This window comes from Oncorhynchus masou, chromosome 18, assembly GCF_036934945.1.
Source record: "Oncorhynchus masou masou isolate Uvic2021 chromosome 18, UVic_Omas_1.1, whole genome shotgun sequence".
Taxonomy (NCBI): Eukaryota; Metazoa; Chordata; class Actinopteri; order Salmoniformes; family Salmonidae; genus Oncorhynchus; species Oncorhynchus masou.
This window is the reverse complement of record NC_088229.1, coordinates 37,525,588-37,549,320: the sequence shown is the minus strand read 5'-3', so window position 1 is coordinate 37,549,320 and position 23,733 is coordinate 37,525,588. Positions and strand designations below refer to the sequence as shown.

At 43.3% G+C, this 23,733-nt stretch overlaps 1 protein-coding gene and 1 long non-coding RNA gene across 4 annotated transcripts in view; both read right to left on the bottom strand.

The window, feature by feature from the left end:
- espn (espin) overlaps positions 1-23,733 on the bottom strand; it is a 99,285-nt gene that overhangs the window by 9,273 nt on the left and 66,279 nt on the right. Inside the window, exons 10-11 of one of the 2 annotated variants that reach the window (XM_064923181.1) lie at positions 20,719-20,864; positions 9,198-9,560 (exon numbers count right to left, since the gene is read on the bottom strand). In XM_064923181.1, coding sequence (XP_064779253.1) covers positions 9,198-9,560; positions 20,719-20,864 — 509 coding nt within the window. The remainder of the gene's footprint in view (positions 1-9,197; positions 9,561-20,718; positions 20,865-23,733) is intronic. The other variant, XM_064923180.1, reaches the window with a different exon arrangement.
- Positions 15,055-18,315, bottom strand: LOC135504518 (uncharacterized). Of its 2 annotated transcripts, XR_010450139.1 has the most exons (4): positions 18,104-18,315; positions 17,793-17,842; positions 17,344-17,472; positions 15,055-16,947 (listed from the first exon to the last, which is right to left on the bottom strand). It is a non-coding gene; the product is annotated as an uncharacterized LOC135504518 (long non-coding RNA). The 2 variants fall into 2 exon arrangements; XR_010450138.1 differs by having other exon boundaries at positions 15,055-17,472; positions 18,104-18,314.

Genomic DNA, 23,733 nt, shown 5'->3' with positions numbered 1-23,733 from the left:
GAAATGGAAGGAGTATCAGACCACTGCAAATCTACCAAGACCTGGCCGTCCCTCTAAACTTTCAGCTCATACAAGGAGAAGACTGATCAGAGATGCAGCCAAGAGGCCATGATCACTCTGGATGAACTGCAGAGATCTACAGCTGAGGTGGGAGACTCTGTCCATAGGACAACAATCAGTCGTATATTGTACAAATCTGGCCTTTATAGAAGAGTGGCAAGAAGAAAGCCATTTCTTAAAGATATCCATAAAAACTGTTGTTTAAAGTTTGCCACAAGCCACCTGGGAGACACACCAAACATGTGGAAGAAGGTGCTCTGGTCAGATAAAACCAAAATTGAACTTTTTGGCAACAATGCAAAACGTTATGTTAGGCGTAAAAGCAACACAGCTCATCACCCTGAACACACCATACCCACTGTCAAACATGGTGGTGGCAGCATCATGGTTTGGGCCTGCTTTTCTTCAGCAGGGACAGGGAAGATGGTTAAAATTGATGGGAAGATGGATGGAGCCAAATACAGGACCATTCTGGAAGAAAACCTGATGGAGTCTGCAAAAGACCTGAGACTGGGACGGAGATTTGTCTTCCAACAAGACAATGATCCAAAACATAAAGCAAAATCCACAATGGAATGGTTCAAAAATAAACATATCCAGGTGTTAGAATGGCCAAGTCAAAGTCCAGACCTGAATCCAATCGAGAATCTGTGGAAAGAACTGAAAACTGCTGTTCACAAATGCTCTCCATCCAACCTCACTGAGCTCGAGTTGTTTTGCAAGGAGGAATGGGAAAAGATTTCAGTCTCTCGATGTGCAAAACTGATAGACATACCCCAAGCGACTTACAGCTGTAATCGCAGCAAAAGGTGGCGCTACAAAGTATTAACTTAAGGGGGCTGAATAATTTTGCACGCCCAATTTTTCAGCTTTTGATTTGTTAAAAAAGTTTGAAATATCCAATAAATGTCGTTCCACTTCATGATTGTGTCCCACTTGTTGTTGATTCTTCACAAAAAAATACAGTTTTATATCTTTATGTTTGAAGCCTGAAATGTGGCAAAAGGTCGCAAAGTTCATGGGGGCCGAATACTTTCGCAAGGCACTGTATATATATATATATAAAAAAATTGTCAAATCGCCGCCCAAAAATACCAATTTCCGATTGTTATGAAAACTTGAAATCGGCCCTAATTAATCAGCCATTCCGATTGATCGGTCGACCTCTAATAAATATCATTAGAATGACACTCGAGCATGCCACGGGTGCAGTTTCTTGGGGAGGGGGGTCAGGGGGCACCTCGCCCAACTATTCTCTACATTATCACATTAAAAAAAAATCAGCATTATTCCTGTTTGATCAAATTATGTTACATACAGTAGGTTGCATTATGTCCAAACGGACTTGCTTATGTATAACATGTTATATTACATTTGGATGAAAAACCACCTCACACACTACATTAGGGCCTGTCTTTGGATATCAAAGAACTACTGTTGCAAACCAATAATAGATAAGAAACTTGGAATAAAAAATATTTGTTCCAAAGACTAATTAGAATTCAGGGAGTCATTGCTGGTAGTGCATTTAGAGCACTCCCTCTTCCACTGTATCATTACATCTGATCATTTTTTGCATATCAGTGGTTGACAAGACAAAGTGATTTGACTGCCGGACATCCAATCACAGGCTGGATGCTCCTTTCCTTACTGAAACCATGTCACAGTTCCTTGTGTTATCTGAGGCCTCAAGGCTAAAACACAGATTAGCTCTTTCCCTAGCATGTTCCACATAGGAGGATAGTTTCCTTGACACTTTCCCTCGTGGCTTTGTTGCCTGCTTTGTCCAAGCATGTTTAGCCTAACACTTTTGTGTAAAGAGTATTCCACATATCTTCTGCTTATCGCTGATGGTCAGATATCAAACAGTTCAGCTTCCTTTTCCTTCCAGAAGGCAAAGCTGCGCTCAATGTACCTGCTGATCTCCTCATTGCTGAACTCTTTCAGTTCGTAGATCAGTTTGATTGATTCTTCATTGGGCTCTTCTCTGTGCGGAGGTTCATATACAGGTGTGACTATGGTGACTTGAAGTGGAACAGGTGCAATGTCCTGCGTCACACACTTCCCTACACTCTGTCCTGTGGTCTCAGTTGTCACAACCTGGCCTACTGAGTCTTGCAAAGCCTCCTGAACAGTATCCTGCCCAGTTTTCTGCGCTGAATCCTGCACAGAAGTCTGAACTCTGTCTTTTGGAACACTCTCTTGTGCTACACTTTCAGTCTTCACGGCATCCTGAATAGGCCCATTCGCTGGACTCGGCTCAGAAGTGTTCACATCTGCCTGAACAGTGTCCTCCACTGCACTCTGCTCTGCATGGTTAATGCAGTCCTGAGCAGTAAGCTGGACACTATCCTGTACAGCAATCGAAGGCAAATACATGTTTGGTTCTGGGGCAGGCAACGGCACCTGGACTGGCACTACCGACACCTCAGGAGCAATTGAAAGTAGCGAGGCGGTCATCATTCCTCCCCCATCCGCAGAATCACCAAAGTACTTTTGCTTAATGTCTTCAAAGCTGTCCGCCCAGTCCCGCTTCCCTTGCTCAATCTCCTCCATGACCTCACGGTGGAACTGGCGAATCAGCTCCCAGCTGTAGCTTCCGAGGCGGTCGAACATCTCGTAGCACAGTAGGTGGCGGAACTTGCGCTCGCTGCGTGACATGCTCATCTCTAGGAGTTGGAAGTAGCCCAGCATAAAGAGGTCTAGGGTTAGGGTCTCGTAGCTGACCGGTGCTCCATTAACGTGTGGCAGGAAATGCTCCGGCCAGTAGATCATCTGGGCCCGACTGAGCCGGCGGATCTGGCGAGTGGGCACCTGGCTCATGATGGTCCTCCAGTGGCCAATCAGGTTCCCTACCACTTGCCTGGACTTCATGAATAGGAGTGTTTTGTCATCCTCACTCGGTGTGTCTCCTTCCAGATCAGCGGTGAACCGGTTATAGTCGTCCAGACCCACCCTTAGACTTCCCCGTTTGCCTGTGTACTTTGGCCTGTAGGACTCTGAGAGGGTGTACTTTCTCCAGTGTTCCAGGAACAAGAAGACGATCCGCTCCTTCCTCATCTCAATGCACTCTTGGACATAGCTCATGTCCGTCTGCACCTCCAGGCTCCGGGTCAGCTGCTCGTGGTTCAGTATAGGGTCTGTAGACAGAACCTGGTTGAACTGATCAGACTGAGGGATCACATCAGAAGACTGGTATGTAAGAGGAGCATGAGATGGCATGATTACAGGTTCCTCCACCAGAGGCAGAGATTCCTGGACTGGAGAAATGTCTCCATTGTTAGGGGACTGGGGGACCTCTGCAGGGGAACACGGGACCTCATCTTCCTGAATCGGCTCGGGGAGATAACTGGACTCGCTCACTGCAGGGAGGGACCTCTTGCGCTTGTACACCCGGTTCGTTTTGTCATCAGCAAACTGGAACTGGTTCTGAATCTCATAGTTGGCCTTCAGGTTCTTCACAGAGACGCCACACTGCTTGATCTCCTTCTCCACCTCCTCCCTAGTGGAGAACGACTGGGATCGTCCGATGACCCCAGTGGCAATGGATCCTGCTGGGGTCATCTGGCCAATCCTATTGTTACTCCCTTCCTCATGAGCATATCCGGGAGATATCAAATCCAAGATGTCTATCGTCTTGCCTCCCAGGGTGGCCAGGAGAATAGCCATGCTCTTGAGCAGCGTTGAGATTTTGCTGCACCAGGCTGGCAGATCTTCCGCTTGCCCATGAACTTGCTTGGGGTTGATGTAGAAGTGCTCCTGGTTGAGGGCGGCAGACACGGGAAGAAGTTGTTGAAGCTCTCGCTCCAACTCTTCCAGTTCCTTTTCCACCTCCGTCACCTTGTGCATGACCTGCAGGTTCTCGATTTGCTTCTCAATGCGGATGAGGTCGTCCTCCATCATCAGCTCTCCAAAGGGGCCCAGGATGGCATTGTGGACATGAGAGTAGTGCCACTCTTGAGGCTGGTAGTGTCCACTGGCCGCAAACTAGATTAGAGTTCAAGGGACAGCAAAGAACAACAGAAAAGAGGGGGGAAGGGGGAAGTTCCTTCAGCTTGCACTTCCTGGTGTACTGTTAACACACGGCGCATGTTCATACTTCCTCGTCACACAGGATTTACATGGATTTAGTGGTGCAATGGCACTGCCTCAGTACAAGCTTCATAACTCCTAGATTAGCTGAGAGTCAGGGCACAGGCTACTCCTTTATGAAATCAGGGTGGAAAAATCCTCAGCGCACAACTGCTGGCTGAATATGGTTGGGTGTATGGGTTCACTTTATTTGGAGGTCTGCATTTAAACTGCTTAGAATTCATTATTTAATAGATTAACTATTATAACGGTTTGTAAATCATTCAATGTCATTTGTATATGTATAAATAAATTATGATGGAGAGGATCAGGCTTATGCATGTATATGGTTAACAACATATGTCATTCATGGTTATAAGCAGTTTACAAGCAGACCTTGAAATAGAATGTTCAAGTTTTATGTCATGATGAAAAAAGTTCCCTTTCTGTTTTGATCATTGGGGCAAATTAATTCTACTCTTCCTAGTTAGTATTTCATTATAATTGTGTGTGAACAGGGTTGTTTTATAAATCCCTATTGGTTTGATAGGGAGTTTTAATAGGCTTATCCATAGCAAAAAAAGAAACCCAGTGAAGCATCCTCAAAGAAGTAGATAACGTGGAGTGTATAGATGGACATGGAGCTCGTGTGAATAGGCCTTGCATCACACCACTGAATCAGCATGTAATGACTTAGAGCTGCACTGCTCCATCTCAAATTACTAGCCACACTGTGAAGCCATCAGCCAGATCCTACTGCATATCAGGCTTTTAAATGGGCTAGAACTGGAATGGGCACCGTAGCCTGTAAGTATCCATTTCACCACACTGCAGGGGCTGGGTTCAGCACAAAAGTCAAGTAAAATAAAAAAAATGCATGCATTTGTTGTGACCCCTGAACTCAATATATCAAAGCAGGATATACAGTATCTGCATGGCCTGATGGAAGGGCCACAAACAATCCGATTCAGCATCATTTAGATTGTACTTGTAAATTCGGAAATGGTTACATCGGCATACAATGTATCGACTTAAAAATAATGAAGGCATCTGTCACTGTATTAGTACAGTAGTCAATGCCCACCATCTTGGATGGAACAGGTACTGACTTAAGTATATGAAATCATATTTAACGTTCCAGTCAAAACAAAGCAATCTGATAGTGATATGTTTAAATAAAATATAGATTATATAAATTAACAAACACCTACAGTACCAGTCAAAAGTTTGGAGACACCTACTCATTACAATGTGTTTCTTTATTTTGACTATTTTCTACATTGTAGAATAATAGTGAAGACATCAAGACTATGAAATAACACATATGGAATCATGTAGCAACCAAAAAAGTGTTCAACAAATCAAAATATATTTTAGATTCTTCAAAGTAGCCACCCTTTGCCTTGATGACAGCTTTGCACACTCTTGGCATTATCTCAACCAGCTTCATAAGGAATGCTTTTCCAACAGTCTTGACTTCACTCTGTGGTTCAACTCATCCCAAACCATCTCGGGTGATTGTGGAGGCCAGGTCATTTGATGCAGCACTCCATCACTCTCCTTCTTGGCCAAATAGCCCTTACACAGCCTTGAGGTGTTTTGGGGTCATAGTCCTGTTGAAAAACAAATGCTTGTCCCACTAAGAGCAAACCAGATGGGATGGCGTATCACTGCAGAATGATGTGGTAGCCATGCTGGTTAAGTGTGCCTTGAATTCTAAATAAATCACAGACAGTGTCACCAGTAAAGCACCATCACACCTCCTCCATTCATGGTGGGAACCACACATGCAGAGATCATCCGTTCACCTACTCTGCATCTCACAAAAGACACAACAGTCCAAAAGGACAGATTTCCACCGGTCTAATGTCCATTGCTAGTATTTTTTTGGTCCAAGCAAGTCTCTTCTTATTATTGGTGTCCTTTAGTACTGGTTTCTTTGCAGCAATTCGACCATGAAGGCCTGATTCACGCGGTCTCCTCCGAACAGTTGATGTTGAGATGTGTCTGTTACTTGAACTCTGGGAAGCATTTATATGGGCTGCAATTTCTGAGGTTGGTAACTCTAATTAACTTATCCTCTGCAGCAAAGGTAACTCTGTGTCTTCCTTTCCTGTAGCAGTCCTCATGAGAGCCAGTTTCATCACAGCACTTGAAGGTTTTTGCAACTGCACTTGAAGAAACTTTAAAAGTTCTTGAAATTTCCCAGATTGATTGACCTTCATGTCTTGATGGGCTGTTGTTTTTCTTTGCTTATTTGAGCTATTCTTGCCATAATATGGACTTGCTCTTTTACCAAATAGGGCTATCTTCTGGCTCAAATGCATTAAGAAGGAAAGAAATTCCACAAATTATCTTTTAACAAGGCACACCTGTTAATTGAAATGCATTCCAGGTGACTACCTCATGAAGATGGTTGAGAGAATGCCAAGAGCGTGCAAAGCTGTCATCAAGGCAAAGGGTGGCTTCTTTGAAGAATCGCACATTTTTTAAATATATTTTGATTTGTTTGAACACTTTTTTGGTTACTACATGATTCCATGTGTTATTTCATAGTGAAGTTTTCACTATTATTCTACAATGTAGAAAATAGTAAAAATAAAGAAAAACTAGAATGAGTAGGTCTGTCCAAACTTTTGACTGGTATTGTCTGTTGCAAGTTTCCTATTATCAATAGTTCTAAAAGAGCGACAAGAGCAAAGAATCCCTCAAACTGCTTTAAAGACATTCGCCATGGGGAATACATGCACAGTTCTAACATGTCAATCAATTATTCATGTTTTTAATTGTATTATGATAAAACTGCTGCCATTGTGAAGAATCATTTATGTTCAAGCTCCCACAGGTAATAGTAGCCGATACTAAGGGCACAGGTACTAGTACCAAGCAGCCAGGCAGACCAGAGACTTCGACAACACATACTAACTTATTGACACATAACAAGACTTAAAACATAACCTCTGAAAAGGATTGTTGTTCATCTAATAACAAAACATGTACAGTGCCTTCGGAAAGAATTCAGACCCCTTGATTTTTTTTTGAGTTACAGCCTTATTCTAACATGGATTAAATAACAAGAAATCCTCAGCAATCTACACACAATACCCCATATTGACAAAGCGAAAACAAGTTTTTAGACTTAAAAAAACAAAAACAGAAATACTTATTTATATAAGCATGAGACTCGAAATTGAGCTCATGTGCATCCTGTTTCCATTGATCATCCTTGAGATGTTTCTACAACTTGACTGAAGTCCATCTTTGGTAAATTCAATTGATTGGACATGATGTGGAAAGGCACACACCTGTCTATATAAGGTCCCATAGTTGACAGTGCATGTCAGAGCAAAAACCAAGCCATGAGGTTGAGGGAATTGTCCATAGAGCTCAGAGACAGGATTGTGTCGCAGCACAGATCTGGCGAAGGGTACCAAAAATGTCTGCAGCATTGAAGGTCCCCAAGAACACAGTGGACTCCATAATTCTTAAATGGAAGAAGTTTAGAATCACCAAGACCTCTCCTAGAGCTGGCCGCCCGGCCAAACTGAGCAATTGGGGGAGAAGGGCCTTGGTCAGTGAGATGACCAAGAACCCGATGGTCACTCTGACAGAGCTCTAGAGTTCCTCTGTGGAGATGGGAGAACCTTGCAGAAGGACAACCATCTCTGCAGCACTCCACCAAATCAGGCCTTTATGGTAGAGTGGCCAGACGGAAGCCAATCCTCAGTAAAGGCACATGACAGCCCACTTGGAGTTTGCCAAAAGGCACCTACAGACTCACCGACCATGAGAGACAAGATTGGTCTGATTAAACCAAGATTTAACTCTTTGGCCTGAATGCCAAGTGTCACATCTAGAGAAAACCTGGGAACATCACAACAGTTAAGCATGGTGGTGGCAGCATCATGCTATGGAGATGTTTTTCAGCAGAAGGGCCAGGGAGACTAGTCAGAATCGAGGAAAATATGAACGGAGCAAAGTACAGCGATATCCTTGATGAAAACCTACCCCAGGGCGCTCAGGACCTCAGACTGGGGCAAAGGTTCACCTTCCAACAGGACAATGACCCTAAGCACACATCCAAAACAATGCAGGAGTGGCTTGGGGACAACTCTCTGAATGTCCTTGAGTGGCCCAGCCAGAGCCCTGACTTGAACCCGATTGAACAGCTCTGGAGAGAACTGAAAATAGCTGTGCAGCAACACTCCACATCCAACCTGACAGAGCTTGAGAGGATCTGCAGAGAAGAATGGGAGAAAATCCCCAAATACATGTGTCAAGCTTGTAGCGTCATACCCAAGAAGACTTGAGGCTGTAATCGCTACAACAAAGTACTAGGTAAAGGGTCTGAATACTTATGTATATGTAATAGTTCCGTTTTTGATTTGTAACACATTTGCAAACATTTTTAAACACCTGTTTTTGCTTTGTCATTATGTGGTATTGTGTGTAGATTGATAGGAAATAAAATAAATACAAAATAAATAGAATAAGTCTTTAAGAGAACAAAATATGAAAAATGTCAAGGAGTTTGAATACTTTCCGAAGGCACTGCATATTAAAACGTAAAAGTAATGACTGAAAGTAGACTGCTCGTGTAGAAGTCCTCAAACCATCTCACTACAACCTGCCTACTTCTAAACCGATTATAAAATGAACAATCAATTCAGATTATAAACTCAGCCATCAGATACTGCAACACCCATAAAACATCAGAAGCACTACACCTATAATGTTCTTATTCAATCCAAATTTAGCTCCCTTTAAGGAATATAATCCACATACCATATTCTGACATGCAGTGGTAGCCATATCAAGCTCTTTCAAAAGACACAGCAAAGGCTTGAGCATGCGTTCAAACAAAACCAACCCACCAAAATTGCACACCAACCCACATTTCAGCCATCCTCCTTGTGCTTTCAATCCCTTTTAACCACGTTTGACCGTGGTATTCCCCCGAGCACCAGTTCTGTGACAGCAGCACAAAAAGGAGAGCTGAAACTGTGAATCTTTCTCATCACACTTGGACTTCTATCTTTCTCTCACCCCCTCCCATTCATGCCTACCTTGCGTTTGTGTTCTTCCTCCTCCTGCATCTTGACCTGGAGCTTGCGTACCATGACCTGCCTCTTCCACTCGGGGATGGCCCGGCCCTGCTCATCGTGTGTGGGCACGAGGGCCTCCACGTCCGCCAGGCTACCCTTCCTGGTCTGACCCATCAGGCTAGATGCCGACGCTGCTCCGCTGCCATTTCCATTGAGGAGCTGCTCGCTGCTCTGAGAGGTGGAGAGGGTCCGGGGCGTGCCAGTGCCAACCGGGCTGGGGGTGGTGGGTGGCGAAGTGGCGCTGGCAGCAGGGGGCGGGGACATGGGCTTGGCTGATGGCGGGCTAACCGTGCGGGTCGGGGGCGGGGACGTAGGGCTCTCTCCCTGGAGGATGGAAGGGGTATAAAAGTCAAACTGGAATTTGTCCATGGCTTAAACTACATGGGCTCAATTGCAATATCCATACACTTCATAGAATCTACAACATTGATACTCCCCTACGTACATTGCCTTTGGAACGTATTCAGACCCCTTGACGTTTTCCACATTTCGTTAGGTTACAGCCTAATTCTAAAATGGATTAGGGTTTAGGGAGGGTCTGGCCGGTAGGGAAATCGTTGTCTCATCGCGCACCAGTGACTCTTGTGGCGGGCCGGGCGCAGCACACGCTAACCAAGGTTGCACGGTGTTTCCTCCGACACATTGGTGCGGCTGGCTTCCGGGTTGGATGGCACTGTGTTAAGAAGCAGTGCGGATTGGTTGGGTTGGGTATCGGAGGACGCATGACTTTCAACCTTCGTCTCTCCCGAGCCCGTACAGGAGTTGTAGCGATGAGACAAGATAGTAGCTACTAAACAATTGGATACCATGAAAATATATTACAAATTTAAAAAATAAAACTTTTTCCTCAGCAATCTACAAAAATACATTTAAAAAATAATCAGACCCTTTGCTATGAGACTCGAAATTGAGCTCAGGTTTCCATTGATCATCCTTCAGATGTTTATACAACTTGATTGGGGTCCATCTGTGGTAAATTCGATTGATTAGACATGATTTGGAAGCCATGAGGTTGAAGGAATTGTCCATAGAGCTCAGAGACAGGTTATGTCGAAGCACAGATCTGGCGAAGGGTACCAAAAAAATGTCCGCAGCATTGAAGTTCCCCAAAAACACAGTGGCCTCTATCATTCTTAAATGGAAGAAGTTTGGAACCACCAAAACTCTTTCTAGAGCTGGCCGCCCGACCAAACTGAGCAATTGGGGGAGAAGGGCCTTGGTCAGGAAGGTGACCAAGAACCCGATGGTCACTCTGACAGAGCTCTAGAGTTCCTCTGTGGATATGGGAGAATCTTCCAGAAGGACAAACATCTCTGCAGCACTCCATCAATCAGGCCTTTATGGTAGAGTGGCCAGACGGACGCCACTCCTCAGTAAAGGCACATGACAGCCCGCTTGGAGTTTGCCAAAAGACAACCTAAGCACTCTCAGACCACGAGGAACAAGAACCTCTGGTCTGATGAAAACATGATTTAACTCTTTGGCCTGAATGCCAAGCGTCACATCTGGAGGAAACCTGGGACCATCCCTACGGTGAAGCATGGTGGTGGCAGCATCATGCTGTGGGGATGTTTTTCAGTGGCAGGGACTGGGAGACTAGTCAGGATTGAGGCAAAGATGAACGGAGCAAAGTACAGAGAGATCCTTGATGAAAACCTGCTCCAGAGTGTTCAGGACCTCAGACTGGGCTGAAGGTTCACCTTCCAACAGGACAACAACCCTAAGCACACAGCCAAGACAACGCAGGAGTGGCTTCGGGACAAGTCTCTGAATGTCCTTGAGTGTCCCAGCCAAAGCACGGAATTGAACCCAATCGAATAACTCTGGAGAGACCTGAAAATAGCTGTGCAGCAATACTCCCCATCCAACCTGACAGAGCTTGAGAGGATCTGCAGAGAAGAATGGGAGAAACTCCCCAAATACAGGTGTGCCAAGCTTGTAGCGTCATACCCAAGAAGACTCAATGCTGTAATTGCTGCCAAAGGTGCTTCAACAAAGTACTGAGTAAAGGGTCTGAATACTTATATAAAAACTATATATATATATATATAAAAACATATATATATATATATATCCAAACATTTCTAAAAACCTGTTTTGCTTTGTCATTATGCGGTATTGTGTGTAGACTGATGAGGTAAAACAATGTTTTTTTTTATTACATTTTGGAATAAGGGTGTAACGTAACAATATTTGGGGGGAAATCAAGGGGTCTGAATACTTTCCGAAGGCACTGTATTTATTTGGACAGTGAAGCTAAAACATTAAATGTGGCTCTATACGCCAGTATTTTGGATTTGAGATGAAATGTTTTATATGAGGCGACCTTACAGAATGTCACTTTTTATTTGAGGGTATTTTCATATATATGTTTTACCATTTAGAAATGAAAGCACTTTATGTATCTAGTCCCCCCATTTGAAGGTATCATAAGTATTTGGACAAATTAACTTAATGTATTAAAGTATTCAAACGTTTCATATTCCTAGTGCGCAATGACCACATCAAGCTTGCTTGTAAACTCTACAAACTTGTTGAATGCATTTGCAGTTTGTTTTGGTTGTGTTAGAAATTTACCCTCACACATCACCACACTTTATATACCAGGGTTGACTGGCCTTCTCTTGTCAATCGTAGGCTCAGTCACTGGTATACTTTTATTTAGAAAGACATTTTTGGGGACTCTACCATTTTATTTGGCCATTTTTATTGTTCAGAAATGTGGTGGGCACTCTCTTCGTTCGCAGGACTTTATCCTGCTAACTGTTACAAATGTCTGAACTGAATTTGGTAAGGTCTTTTACGTTCTATGCGCCATCGGCTTGGAACGCCTTACAAAAACTTGTCCTGATTGGTGTTTTTAAATCATTGATGAAGGATTTTGAGGCAGATTCCCTGACCTGTCAATGTTTTTATTTTGCTGTTTTTGTTATACTCTTGTGAATTATGTTTTTTGTACTAGATTACCTGTAGTTTTTCATGTCTGTCTGTAAACATCAAAAGGTTAGTAATTGAAACAATATTTTCTAATGTAAATAATGTGGGAAATGGTTGGTGGGGCTCTAAACAATAATCATGTCAAATAAGTTGTTGTTTTGTGACATAATTAAAAACTGTATAACCAAACAAATGTATTTGTCCCAGTTTTCAGATGTACATCTAAATGCTGTGGAACTTATATGATTAAATATGAAACTATTTGTGAGAAGATGAAATGCGATTTTAGCCTTCTAAATGAGACTTGTCTTTCATGTAAAGTCTTACCCAGTCAGTAAACACGCCCATGTGAGCACAGACATTATGACAAAAGGAGGGAACACCCTTTTTCTCCAAGTGTTTATAAAAGGACTCCTAACAAAATTTACATTAGACCAGAGAGGGTGAGGATCATGCACTCGTTTGAAATGGTGGGAATTGGAATCTCTAGAGACCAAAACATGCTGGTTTGCTGCCGGCATGGACAGTGGTCTTAGCTGTACCCTGAATAATCAATCAATTAGACCAGTATACGGATGGTAAGCCGGACGTCACAAATGGTTTAAATCTAAAGACTCGTATACGTGCAGCGCGAGCTGAACACGTTACGAAATGGATTAAAGACTACAACACCAGAAAATGGCAAGACCCTCTGAAACTCTCTCTCTCGAAGACTACACAGGGACATATAGTATGCAGCCGTTTATGCACGGTTAGCATAGGAAACTCGACCAAAGACGAGAGACAAAGAACAATTTCCTTTCACCACTATAGGTGGTTATCTATTCTAAGCAAACAGAGCGAAGGACAAGGACTGCTGAACACCACGTGGTACACCTCTGGAAGATCCGTTATAACAGACACTCCGAGACCAAGAGGCTTCAACTACAAAAGACATGGTGGACAACCAGAGACTTACACAGAGACTTTCTATCGACTGACTCCACAGACTGATCGGGCGCTTTCAACAGGGCGAGACAACAAAGACATACAAGCGTAAATATGTACCTTGCATTTTTAAATCCGAATGAGCAGTTGTTGGGGTGCTAAATATCCATACTTATGATAAGCGTCTCTCCTCCTCCCGCACTTTCTTCCACCCCCTTACATTGTGTAACAAACCATCATATCGGGTTAGACCAATAGGGATTTTTCATTGCATCATGTTAATAATCACTGTATAATCTATCCTTCTATTGTTTATTTATTTATTGTTCTTTCCCCCCGTTTTCTCCCCAATTGGTAGTTGCAGTCTTGTCTCATCGCTGCAACTCCCATATGGACTTGGGAGAGGCGAAGGGCGAGAGCCATGCGTCCTCTGAAACACAACCCAACCAAGCCGCACTGCTTCTTGACACAATGCCCGCTTAACCCGGAAGTCAGCTACACCAATGTGTCCGAGGAAACACAGTGCACCTGGCCACCATGTCAGCATGCACTGCCCCCAGACCGCCACAGGAGTCGCTAGTGCACAGTGGGACAAGGACATCCCTGCCGGCCAAACCCTCCCCTAACCTGGACGATGCTGGGCCAATTGTGTGCCGCCCCATGGGTCTCCCGGTCGCGATCGGCTGCAACAGAGCCTGGACTTTAACCCAGAATCTCTAATGGAACAGCTAGCATTGCGATGCTGTGCCTTAGACCACCGCGCCACTCGGGAGGCCATGTTTATGTATTTCTGTGTGATTATTTCATTAGTTAGTAAATAAATAATTAAGCCAATTTGTGTAAACTGATTCATCATGGAGAATAGGGTTTGTGCAGATTTAACAGATTATTCGACGTTCAGAATGAGACTGATGAGGTAAATAAGAATGAATGAATTGACTGTGACTGATGTAAGAGATATTTATATCTTTAGAGTTTAGTCGGGAGATAGGAACTCGTTAAATAACTTTTCCCATGGTGCCCAAAGATCACGAATTGTTACATGATGAATTTAATCATCGTAATAATTAAACATAGTTAATTGATTTGATAAAATAACTGTCAAACACATTAATGATGTCACGGATCCCTCCGGCACTGCTCCTCATTCTGTTCACCAGTTCCGGAGGTCTACGTCACCGGCTTTCTAGGCTTCACTATCATCAACCCAGGACTGTCTTGTCTGATTACACACACCTGCTTCCCATTTCCCCCGATTAGTATGTTATATATGTGCCCTCTGTCTTTTGTCGGTTATTGTTTCCATGTCCATTGGTTGTGTGAGTACCTATGCGTTGGTGCAGCTGTTATGCTGCGTGCTATATATAGTGTGTATTACAGAGATCGTGACGTTCAACGAGGTTTACCCTCGCTCTTTTGTTTGGATACAGCCCAGTGTTTTTGTATACGTGTTTGTTTTGGGTGTATTAAAAACTGCTATTGTGTATTCTGTGCCTGTCTCCAAATCCTTTATACCAGCGTGACAAATGATAGCAACGTCACAACACTAGTTTATCCAAATACATTTCATGAACATCACAATGCATTGATCCAGAAGTTGAAGTCAACACTATTGGTTTCTGATGCAGCGGGAATCATTTAGTCACTTGTAAAGAATATTATATAAAACATCATTATACACAGTACCAGTAAAAAGTTTGGACACACCTACTCACTCAAGGTTTTCTTGAATGAAAAAAGAAACATATGGAATCATGTAACCAAAAAAGTGTTTGACAAATCAAAATATATTTTAGTCTTCAAATTAGCCAACCTTTGCCTTGACGACAGCTTTGCACACTCTTAGCCTTCTCTCAACCAGCTTCATGAGGAATGCTTTTCCAACAGTCTTGAAGGAGTTCCCACATATGCTGAGCACTTGTTGGCTGCTTTTCCTTCATTCTGCGGTCCAACTCATCCCAAAACATCTCAATTGGGTTGAGGTCGGGTGATTGTGAAGGCCAGGTCATCTGATACAGCACTCCATCACTCTCCTTCTTGGTCAAATAGCCTTACACAGCCTGAAGGTGTGTTGGGTCATTGTCCTGTTGAAAAACAAATGATAGTCCCACTAAGAGCAAACCAGATGGAATGACATATTGCTGCAAAATGCTGTGGTAGCTATGCTGGTTAAGTGTGCCTTGAATTCTAAATAAATTACAGACCGTGTCACCAACAAAGCACCACCACACCTCCATGCTTCAAGGTGGGGAACCACACATGCAGAGATTATCCATTCACCTACTCATCTCACAAAGACACAAGAGGTTGGAACAATCTCAAATCTGGACTCATCAGACCAAAAGGACAGATCTCAATAGGTCTAATGTCCATTGCTTGTATTTCTTAGCCCAAACAAGTATCTTCTACTTATTGGTGTCCTTTAGTACTGGTTTCTTTGCAGCAATTCGACCATGAAGGCCTGATTCACAGTCTCCTCTGAACAGTTGATGTTGAGATGTGTCTGTTACAGGAACTCTGGGAAGTATTTATTTGGGCTGCGATTTCTGAGGCTGGTAACTCTAATGAACTTATCCACTGCAGCAGAGGTAACTCTGGGTCTTCCATTCCTTTCCTCACGAGAGCCAGTTTCATCACAGCGCTTGAAGGTTTTTGCAACTACACTTGAAGAAACGTTCAAAGTTCTTGAAATGTTCCAGATTGACTGACCTTCATGTCTTAAAGTAATGGACTGTTGTTTCTCTTTGCTTATTTCAGCTGTTCTTTGCCATATGGACTTGTTCTTTTACCAAATAGGGCTATCTTCTGTATACCTCCCCTACCTTGTCACAACACAACTGTATCAAACACATTAAGAAATTCCATAAATTAACTTTTAACAAGGCACACCTGTTAATTGAAATGCATTCCAGGTGACTACCTCATGTAGTAGTATGTGTAGTTCCCACCGTGAAGCGTGAAGGAGGAGGTGTGGTGGTGCTTTGCTGGTGACACGGTCTGTGATTTATTTAGAATTCAAGGCACACTTAACCAGCATGGCTACCACAGCATTTTGCAGCGATATGCCATCCCATCTGTTTTGCGCTCAGGCTGTGTAGGGCTATTTGACCAAGGAGAGTGATGGAGTGCTGCATCAGATGACCTGGCCTCCACAATCACCCGACCTCAACCCAATTGAGATGGTTTGGGATGAGTTGGACCGCAGAGTGAAGAAAATGCAGCCAACAAGTGCTCAGCATATGTGGGAACTCCATCAAGACAGTTGGAAAAGCATTCTTCATGAAGCTGGTTGAGAGAATGCCAAGAGTGTGCAAAGCTGTCATCAAGGCAAAGGGTGGCTACTTTGAAGAATCTCAAATGTATAATATATTTGGATTTTTTTAAACGCTTTTTTGGTTACTACATATTTCCATGTTTTATGTCTTCACAATTATTCTACAATGTCGAAAATGTGTAGGTGTGTACAAACTTTTGAGAGGCAGCAATTTATGTACTACAATGCAGTTGAACATACTAGGTATTCTATATTATACTAAAACATCAGTCTAACTGAATATGGGTGTTGGTTGAATGTTCCAGGCAGGTTCCAGAATGTTCTTCAGCTGGTGCACCTCTTCTACTGTTGGGTAATGTCAGCTGGTTTAGCAGGCTTTGGCGCTGTGGCAATGTTGGCAGGGTTTGGGGAGCTGTGAGTCTGGCTTCTTGTTGACAACAGTCTGTTATTTTCTGCACTCTACAACCAGGTGGATAAGCGTCTCCCTGAAGTGGTGGGTTCTGGGCTTCTGCACTTTCTTCACCACCCACTTCTTTGACCTCTTGCAGAATAATTGTTTGTACTGTAAGTATCCTGGAAAGACATGACGACTGATCATGAGGATGTATAATCATAAAATAAACCATGTTAATCTGTAAACAAAACATGGAACAGTAGACTGGTATGTGTTTTGTTACACTCAGAGTCAATAATGGGGCTTTGAGATGGGATGCTAACATGTGAAATGTTTGAGCGGGGGGGCTTGACATGTAGACAGTCTAGTTGTGTATGAGCACCCACAGTTGTGCTGTTGAGTAGACAATCACTTCCAACAATGGAGTGAATAGGCTAGAAGAGTATAGACTAACAACTCCTCTCAAAGAACTGACTACAAGGGTGTGACAAGTTTAAGGAGCACTTGGCTTGTAGACAGTTTAGTGTATTGGTGATGTTGTTTTCTCAAGAGGGTATTTGTGCTTTCATAAATGCCTTTGGCCGTCCTGGCTTGTTTCCGAGTCAGATGATGTTGAGCTTGTTCCCGGCTGAAAGCTTTCATCCAATGGGCTCTGTACTACTAAAGCTGGTGTTAAGTCCATCGTCATCAGTAGCAGGGTTATTCTGTAGGACACATAGTAGTCCGTGATTAGTCAACATTTTACTACTTTGTCCCAATCAATACCCACACCCCTTGTGTCAATAGATCATGCATATTAACCTTCACACCCCCCCCAACAGACACCAGTCAGTCACAAACACCTAATATCTCCTTTTTCCATTTTCAAACATGAACAATCAGCTAAGCCGCCATAATATAAAGAAAACTACAGTAGAAGTTGTAACTTATATAACAACAAGACACAGAACATGTTTATGCCTAGCTGCAGTATATGTATTTGCTCAACATGGAGTCATGGAAAGATTTAGCAAAGGTGACTTACAAAATAGTTCCTGGTGCTGAGCTTGATGCTGCTGCAGATGGGCTCGGACTCTATAAACACATAATCACGTTAGCCTCTGTGGTAGTTAGATTGCTAGCTAGTTAACGGTTAGATACAGTCCAGTAGGCTGTAGCTAGCTAAATTAACCTAATGAAGCTCACAATGCAACGTTTCAAATCACGTCGCCAGATAACAGCTGGCTATTTACATTGATTTGATTTGGAATGTTTAGCCAGTGTATTATGAAAGCTAGCTAGATAAACACATGTAGTTCGCTAGCTAGTTAGCTAGGTAACGTTAGCTCCCTTTACCTCAGCTTGACTTCTTTTCTGCTGCACTGATTGACGTTGACTGATCGCAAGCCTTCCCCTTTGAAGTGAAAGGGCAAATCAATGGAATAGCATCACTTTAACGTCCGACCACCTGGAAACCCCATCAGTTTCGAAATCCTCTGGCGGGAAGTGCTGGCTACAAACACAGACATTTTGATATTTCTGCACGTCCTGAAATCGCTATGAATTCTGGATATTGTGGTTTGCTAACAACCAGAACATGTCGACGGCCTGTTAAAAACCAGTGAGATGCAGAAACGCTCCTATTTGCGTGTTGCAATTTTTATGACACACATGGTATGTTAATAACATATGAAATGGACATATGGTGAAATAGAGCAGCAGTGACATTTCCCTTTAAGTTTACAAAACTATTGTTGAAAATCGAATAACAAGGTGTGGAGAACTAAAGTGTTTTTACATTTTCAATTTATTTGAGAAGAAATGGAGAATTATTTAAGAAAAGTGAAAGGGTGCCAATATATTTGGCTGATACTGTATGTATGAAAATACCCTAAAATAAAAAGGTGACATTCTGTACTGTCTACTCAAAACAATATTTGATCTCAAATCCAAAATGCTGGAATATAGAGCCAAATAAAACATTTTAGCTTCACTGTCCAAATAAATACATAGGGGAGTGCATTTGAAATTAGCCAGAGTGCCTATAGAATAACTGGAGAACCTAACACATTGTTTTGATGTGTCACACGGCAATTAAGAAGACAAGACAATGCCCACACAGAGCACCACTAGTATTGGATTGCTTATTGTGTTCGCTGAGTGGACACTTTGGGCTGACTCCGTGTTATGCAACCAAGCATGGGGGTGGAGGCCAGGCCAGCTCTGCTACCAGGAGGAGAACAATGGCTCGAGTCAGGTCACAGAGTTTTAGACTTCCTCAATTCTTCTCCACAGTAGCAGAGTGCAGTCAGCAGCATTAAAAGCCACCATTCAGTGACGTGTTTGTTCAGCCATCAGTGAGTCATCATTTGACCATGTGTTAAATGATCATATTGTGATATGTGCAAATGGCTGAGGTCACTGTCTGGTTAGTCTCAAAGGGACAATGGTCACACTGTACAGTACACACACAGTGTATGTTGATCATGTGAAATGCAAGCGGGTCTCATGTTGCAGAGTGTGTCTAGTCACTTCAATGAGGTTTCATGACAGTGTGCACTCAATCTGGGATCTTATACTACAGTATTTACTGTAGTATGCTGTAGTATTTACAGTTAACTATAGTATAAATACTGTAGTAAAAGGAAACGGTAGTATATACTATAGTAATTAATGTAGTGTTTTTGCAGATTGTAATATACTTTAGTATTTACTGTAGTGTTTTTGCAGACATTACTGTAGTATTTACTACAATGTCCTTTTGCAGATAATACTGTAGTATTTACTATAATAGTCTACAGTATACTATAACATTCCTGGTAAGTACTAAACACGCGAGGGATACTACAGTGTAGTATTCTACAGTATACTACAGAATTCCATAGTAAGTACTGTAGTATTATATAGTAAATTAGTATTTTGGGCAAATCCAAATATTTGCCTATGCAGCAGAAGCCTTTACAATTGAACAGTTTCAGATGCGGTAGAATTGTGGATATTGCCTAGAATGACTTCCAGTCTTAGCTGTACAACCTGGTTATAATGACATAACCGTTTCCCTTGGCATACTGCAAACAATGATTCTATGTTGGCAGTACACAAAGTTACGGTCTCTCCTAATACTCAGTTCTGACTACTTCTACTACTGTCTGAGCTAAAAAGTCACGATTCCCTCACAAGTATATCTTTGGTATTAATATTTCTGTGTTTTGGCTTTGGCTTTGCTCTTCCAACGGTCAGTAGTAAGACGAGCACTTTTGGACAACATCAAAGGGGATGAGTCTCGCTGTCCTACTCTGGCTACAACCGCTAACTCCTGCGTTGGCAAGTAGATATGATGGCACAGTTTGTTTGAACATTTCTTATTGTCAACGACAACAGACCACATGATAGAATGCTGTTTGAATGTCACTTTTAAAGAAGGACTAAGTGACTAGCAATCCCATGTTACCTCCAACACAGATTACTGAACCTAATTTTCCAGAATGAGTCAAACTGCTTTGCTAAAACTACACTATCCAATCTGATGGCTCAGTTCGTTGGAGCATGCTGGAGTTTGTAACAGCACCGTATTTTCCCTTGAATACGTACTTGGGGCGAATCCTAACTTCTACTTAAGTCAAATTTTCACTTAGTCTCACATTGACACTTAACACTTAAGCAAGTGACAATTTGACTTAAATTGAAGTTTGGATTTGACCCATACAGAATATGTGAATCATTAGTCTTTGTTGAGTGTGGATAAAGTGTCTGCTACAATGAACATATCATCTGACAAGGCAAAAATCTGTCGTTCTGCCCCCGAGCAAGGCAGTTAATCCACTGTTCCCCAGGCGCCGATGACGATTAAGGCAACCCCCCCCCCCCCCCCGCACCTCTCTGATTCAGAGGGGTTGGGTTAAATGTGGAAGACACATTTCAGTGGACTAGGTATCCCCCTTTCCCTTTCCTGTAGATATTGTGCCACCTACGTCGTTGCCCGGCGGGCCGCTGTTGGAGAAGACAGTGGTGTAGCCTTTACTGTGTGGAGTGGGCTTCAGGTTCTTCCCCGCTTTTATTTCGGCCAGCAGCTCAGAGTTGTCTCCGGTGGGGGACATCATGTTGAAAGATTTGTTGCCTGGGGAGGACAAAAAAAATGAATGGAAAAGTGAGGCAGGGGGAGAGAGAGAGCAGAGAGAGAGGAAGAGAGAGGGGAGCAAACGAGAGAGGAGAGAGAGCAAGGGGGGAAGAAAGAGAGAAGAAAGAGTGAGGGGAGAGAGGAAAGAGAGAGGGGGGAGAAATCTAGGCAGCCTACCCAATCCCTTTTTATAGGTACTGTTGACAGGCCTCCTGGGCCGTATACAGTGTTCCTCGCTGAGATCCCTGAATTCCTATCGGAACTTGTAGTCATGGCAGATAACATTCACATTTTTGGCTACTTCAATATTCCTATGGAGAAGTCCACATCTTATTATGTTTAATGGTAACAAAAAATGAGCTTAGACCCCAACCAAGGATTATCGACCCAAAGATTCCTTGATGCCCTTCCAGACTCCCTCCACCTACCAAAGGACGTTGTGGTACAAAAATCAGTTAACCACATAACCGAGAATGTAAACTTAACCTTGCATAATACCTTATATGCAGTCGCACCACTAAAAGAAATGTGTCACAAGAAACTAGCTCCCTGGTATACAGAAAATACAGAGCCCTGAAGCAAGCATCCAGAAAACTGGAACGGAAATGGCGCAAATTGTAAGTCTTTTGACTAGCTTGGAAAGACGGTACCATGCAATAACAAAAAGCCCTCACTGCTGCCCTATATCTCTAACTTGATTGAGGAGAATAAAAACAAACAATCAAAAATTGTTGCAAAGTTAACTAAAAAGCAATATTCCCCGAGTGAGGTTGGCCTTCACTTCAGCAGTGATGAATTCATGAACTTCTTCGACGAAGAGATCATGATCATTTGAAAACAAATTACGGACGCTTCCTTGAATATGGATATTTCTCAAAAACAGTTGTCCTGAGTCTGCACAGAACTGGCAGCACCTCACCACCTGGACAAAAGAAACACCTACTTGAGAATGCTCTTCATTGACTATATGTCAGCGTTCAACACCATAGTGCCCTCAAAGCTCATCACTAAGCTAAGGATCCTGGGACTAAACACCTCCCTCTGCAACTGGATCCTGGACTTCCTGACAGGACACCCCCAGGTGGTGAGGGTAGGTAGCAACACATCTGCCATGCTGATCCTCAACACTGGAGCCCCTCAGGGGTGCGTGCTCAGTCCCCTCCTGTACTCCCTGTTCACCCACGACTGCATGGCCAGGCACGACTCCAACACCATCATTAAGTTTGCAGACGACACAACAGTGGTAGGCCTGATCACCGACAACAATGAGACAGCCTATAAGAGACCTGGCCGGGTGGTGCCAGCTTATCAACCTATCTCTCAAAGTAATCAAGACAAAGGAGATGATTGTGGACTACAGGAAAAGGAGGACCGAGCACGCCCCATTCTCATCGACGGGCTGTAGTGGAGCAGGTTGAGAGCTTCAAGTTCCTTTGTGTCCACATCACCAACAAACTAACATGGTCCAAACACACCAAGACAGTTGTGAAGAGGACACAACAAAACCCATCCCCACTCAGGAGACTGAAAAGATTTGGCATGGGTCCTCAGATCCTCAAAAGGTTATACAGCTGCACCATTGAGAGCACTGATTGTATCACTGCCTGGTACGGCAACTGCTTGGCCTCTGACCGCAAGGCACTACAGAGGGTAGTGAGTACGGCCAATACATCACTGGGACTAAGATGCCTGCCATCCAGGACCTGTACACCAGACTGTGTCAGAGGAAGGCCCTAAAAATTGTCAAAGACCCCAGCCTTCCCAATCACATAATGTTCTCTCTGCTACCGCATGGCAAGTGGTACCGGAGCACCAAGTCTGGGACCAAAAGGCTTCTCAACAGCTTTTACCCCCAAGCCATAAGACTCCTGAACAGGTAATCAAATGGCTACTTGGACTATTTGCATGGTGTCCCTCTCCTGGAAAAGCAAAACGTTTCTGGTGTCCTTTGACAACTCTTTGGTCTTGGCCATAGTGGAGTTTGGAGTGTGACTGTTTGAGGTTGTGGACAGGTGTCTTTTATACTGATAACAAGTTCAAATAGGTGCCATTAATACAGGTAACGAGTGGAGGACAGAGGAGCCTCTTAAAGAAGAAGTTCCAGGTCTGTGAGAGCCAGAAATCTTGCTTGTTTGTAGGTGACCAAATACTTAATTTCCACCATGATTTGCAAATAAATTCATTAAAAATCCTACAATGTGATTTTCTGGATTTTTTCCCCCTCATTTTGTCTGTCATAGTTGAAGTGTACCTATGATGAAAATTACAGGCCTCTCTCATCTTTTTAAGTGGGAGAACTTGCACAATTGGTTGCTGACTAAATACTTTTTTGCCCCACTGTACCTACATGTAGGCAATGGTCACAAGACGCAGTCCTCCTTATTGTTCCTAGAATTTCTAAGCAAACAGCTGGATGCTGGGCTTTCTACCTATAGAGCTCAATTTTCATGGAATGTTCTGCCAGTCCATGTTAGAGACGCAGACTCGGTCTCAAACAATAAGTCTTAACTGAAGACTCATCTCTTCAGTAGATCCTATAATTGAGTGTAGTCTGGCCCAGGGGTGCGAAGGCGAACGGCAAGGCACTGGAGTGACGAACCTCCCTTACTGTCTCTGCATGGCCGGCTCCCCTATCTCCACTAGGATTCTCTGCCTCTGACCCTATTATGGGGGCTGAATCACTGGCTTGCTTGCGCATCTCCATCCTTCTTGTCCTTGGGCTCATGCGGTGGGGAGATCATCGCGGGCTATACCCGACCTTGTAATCTTACAGTATAATCTCAAGTCGGCACAGTCAGAAGTGGACTGGCCACCCTTTAGAGCCTGGTTCATCTCTAGGTTTCTTCCTAGGTTCCTGCCTTTCTAGGGA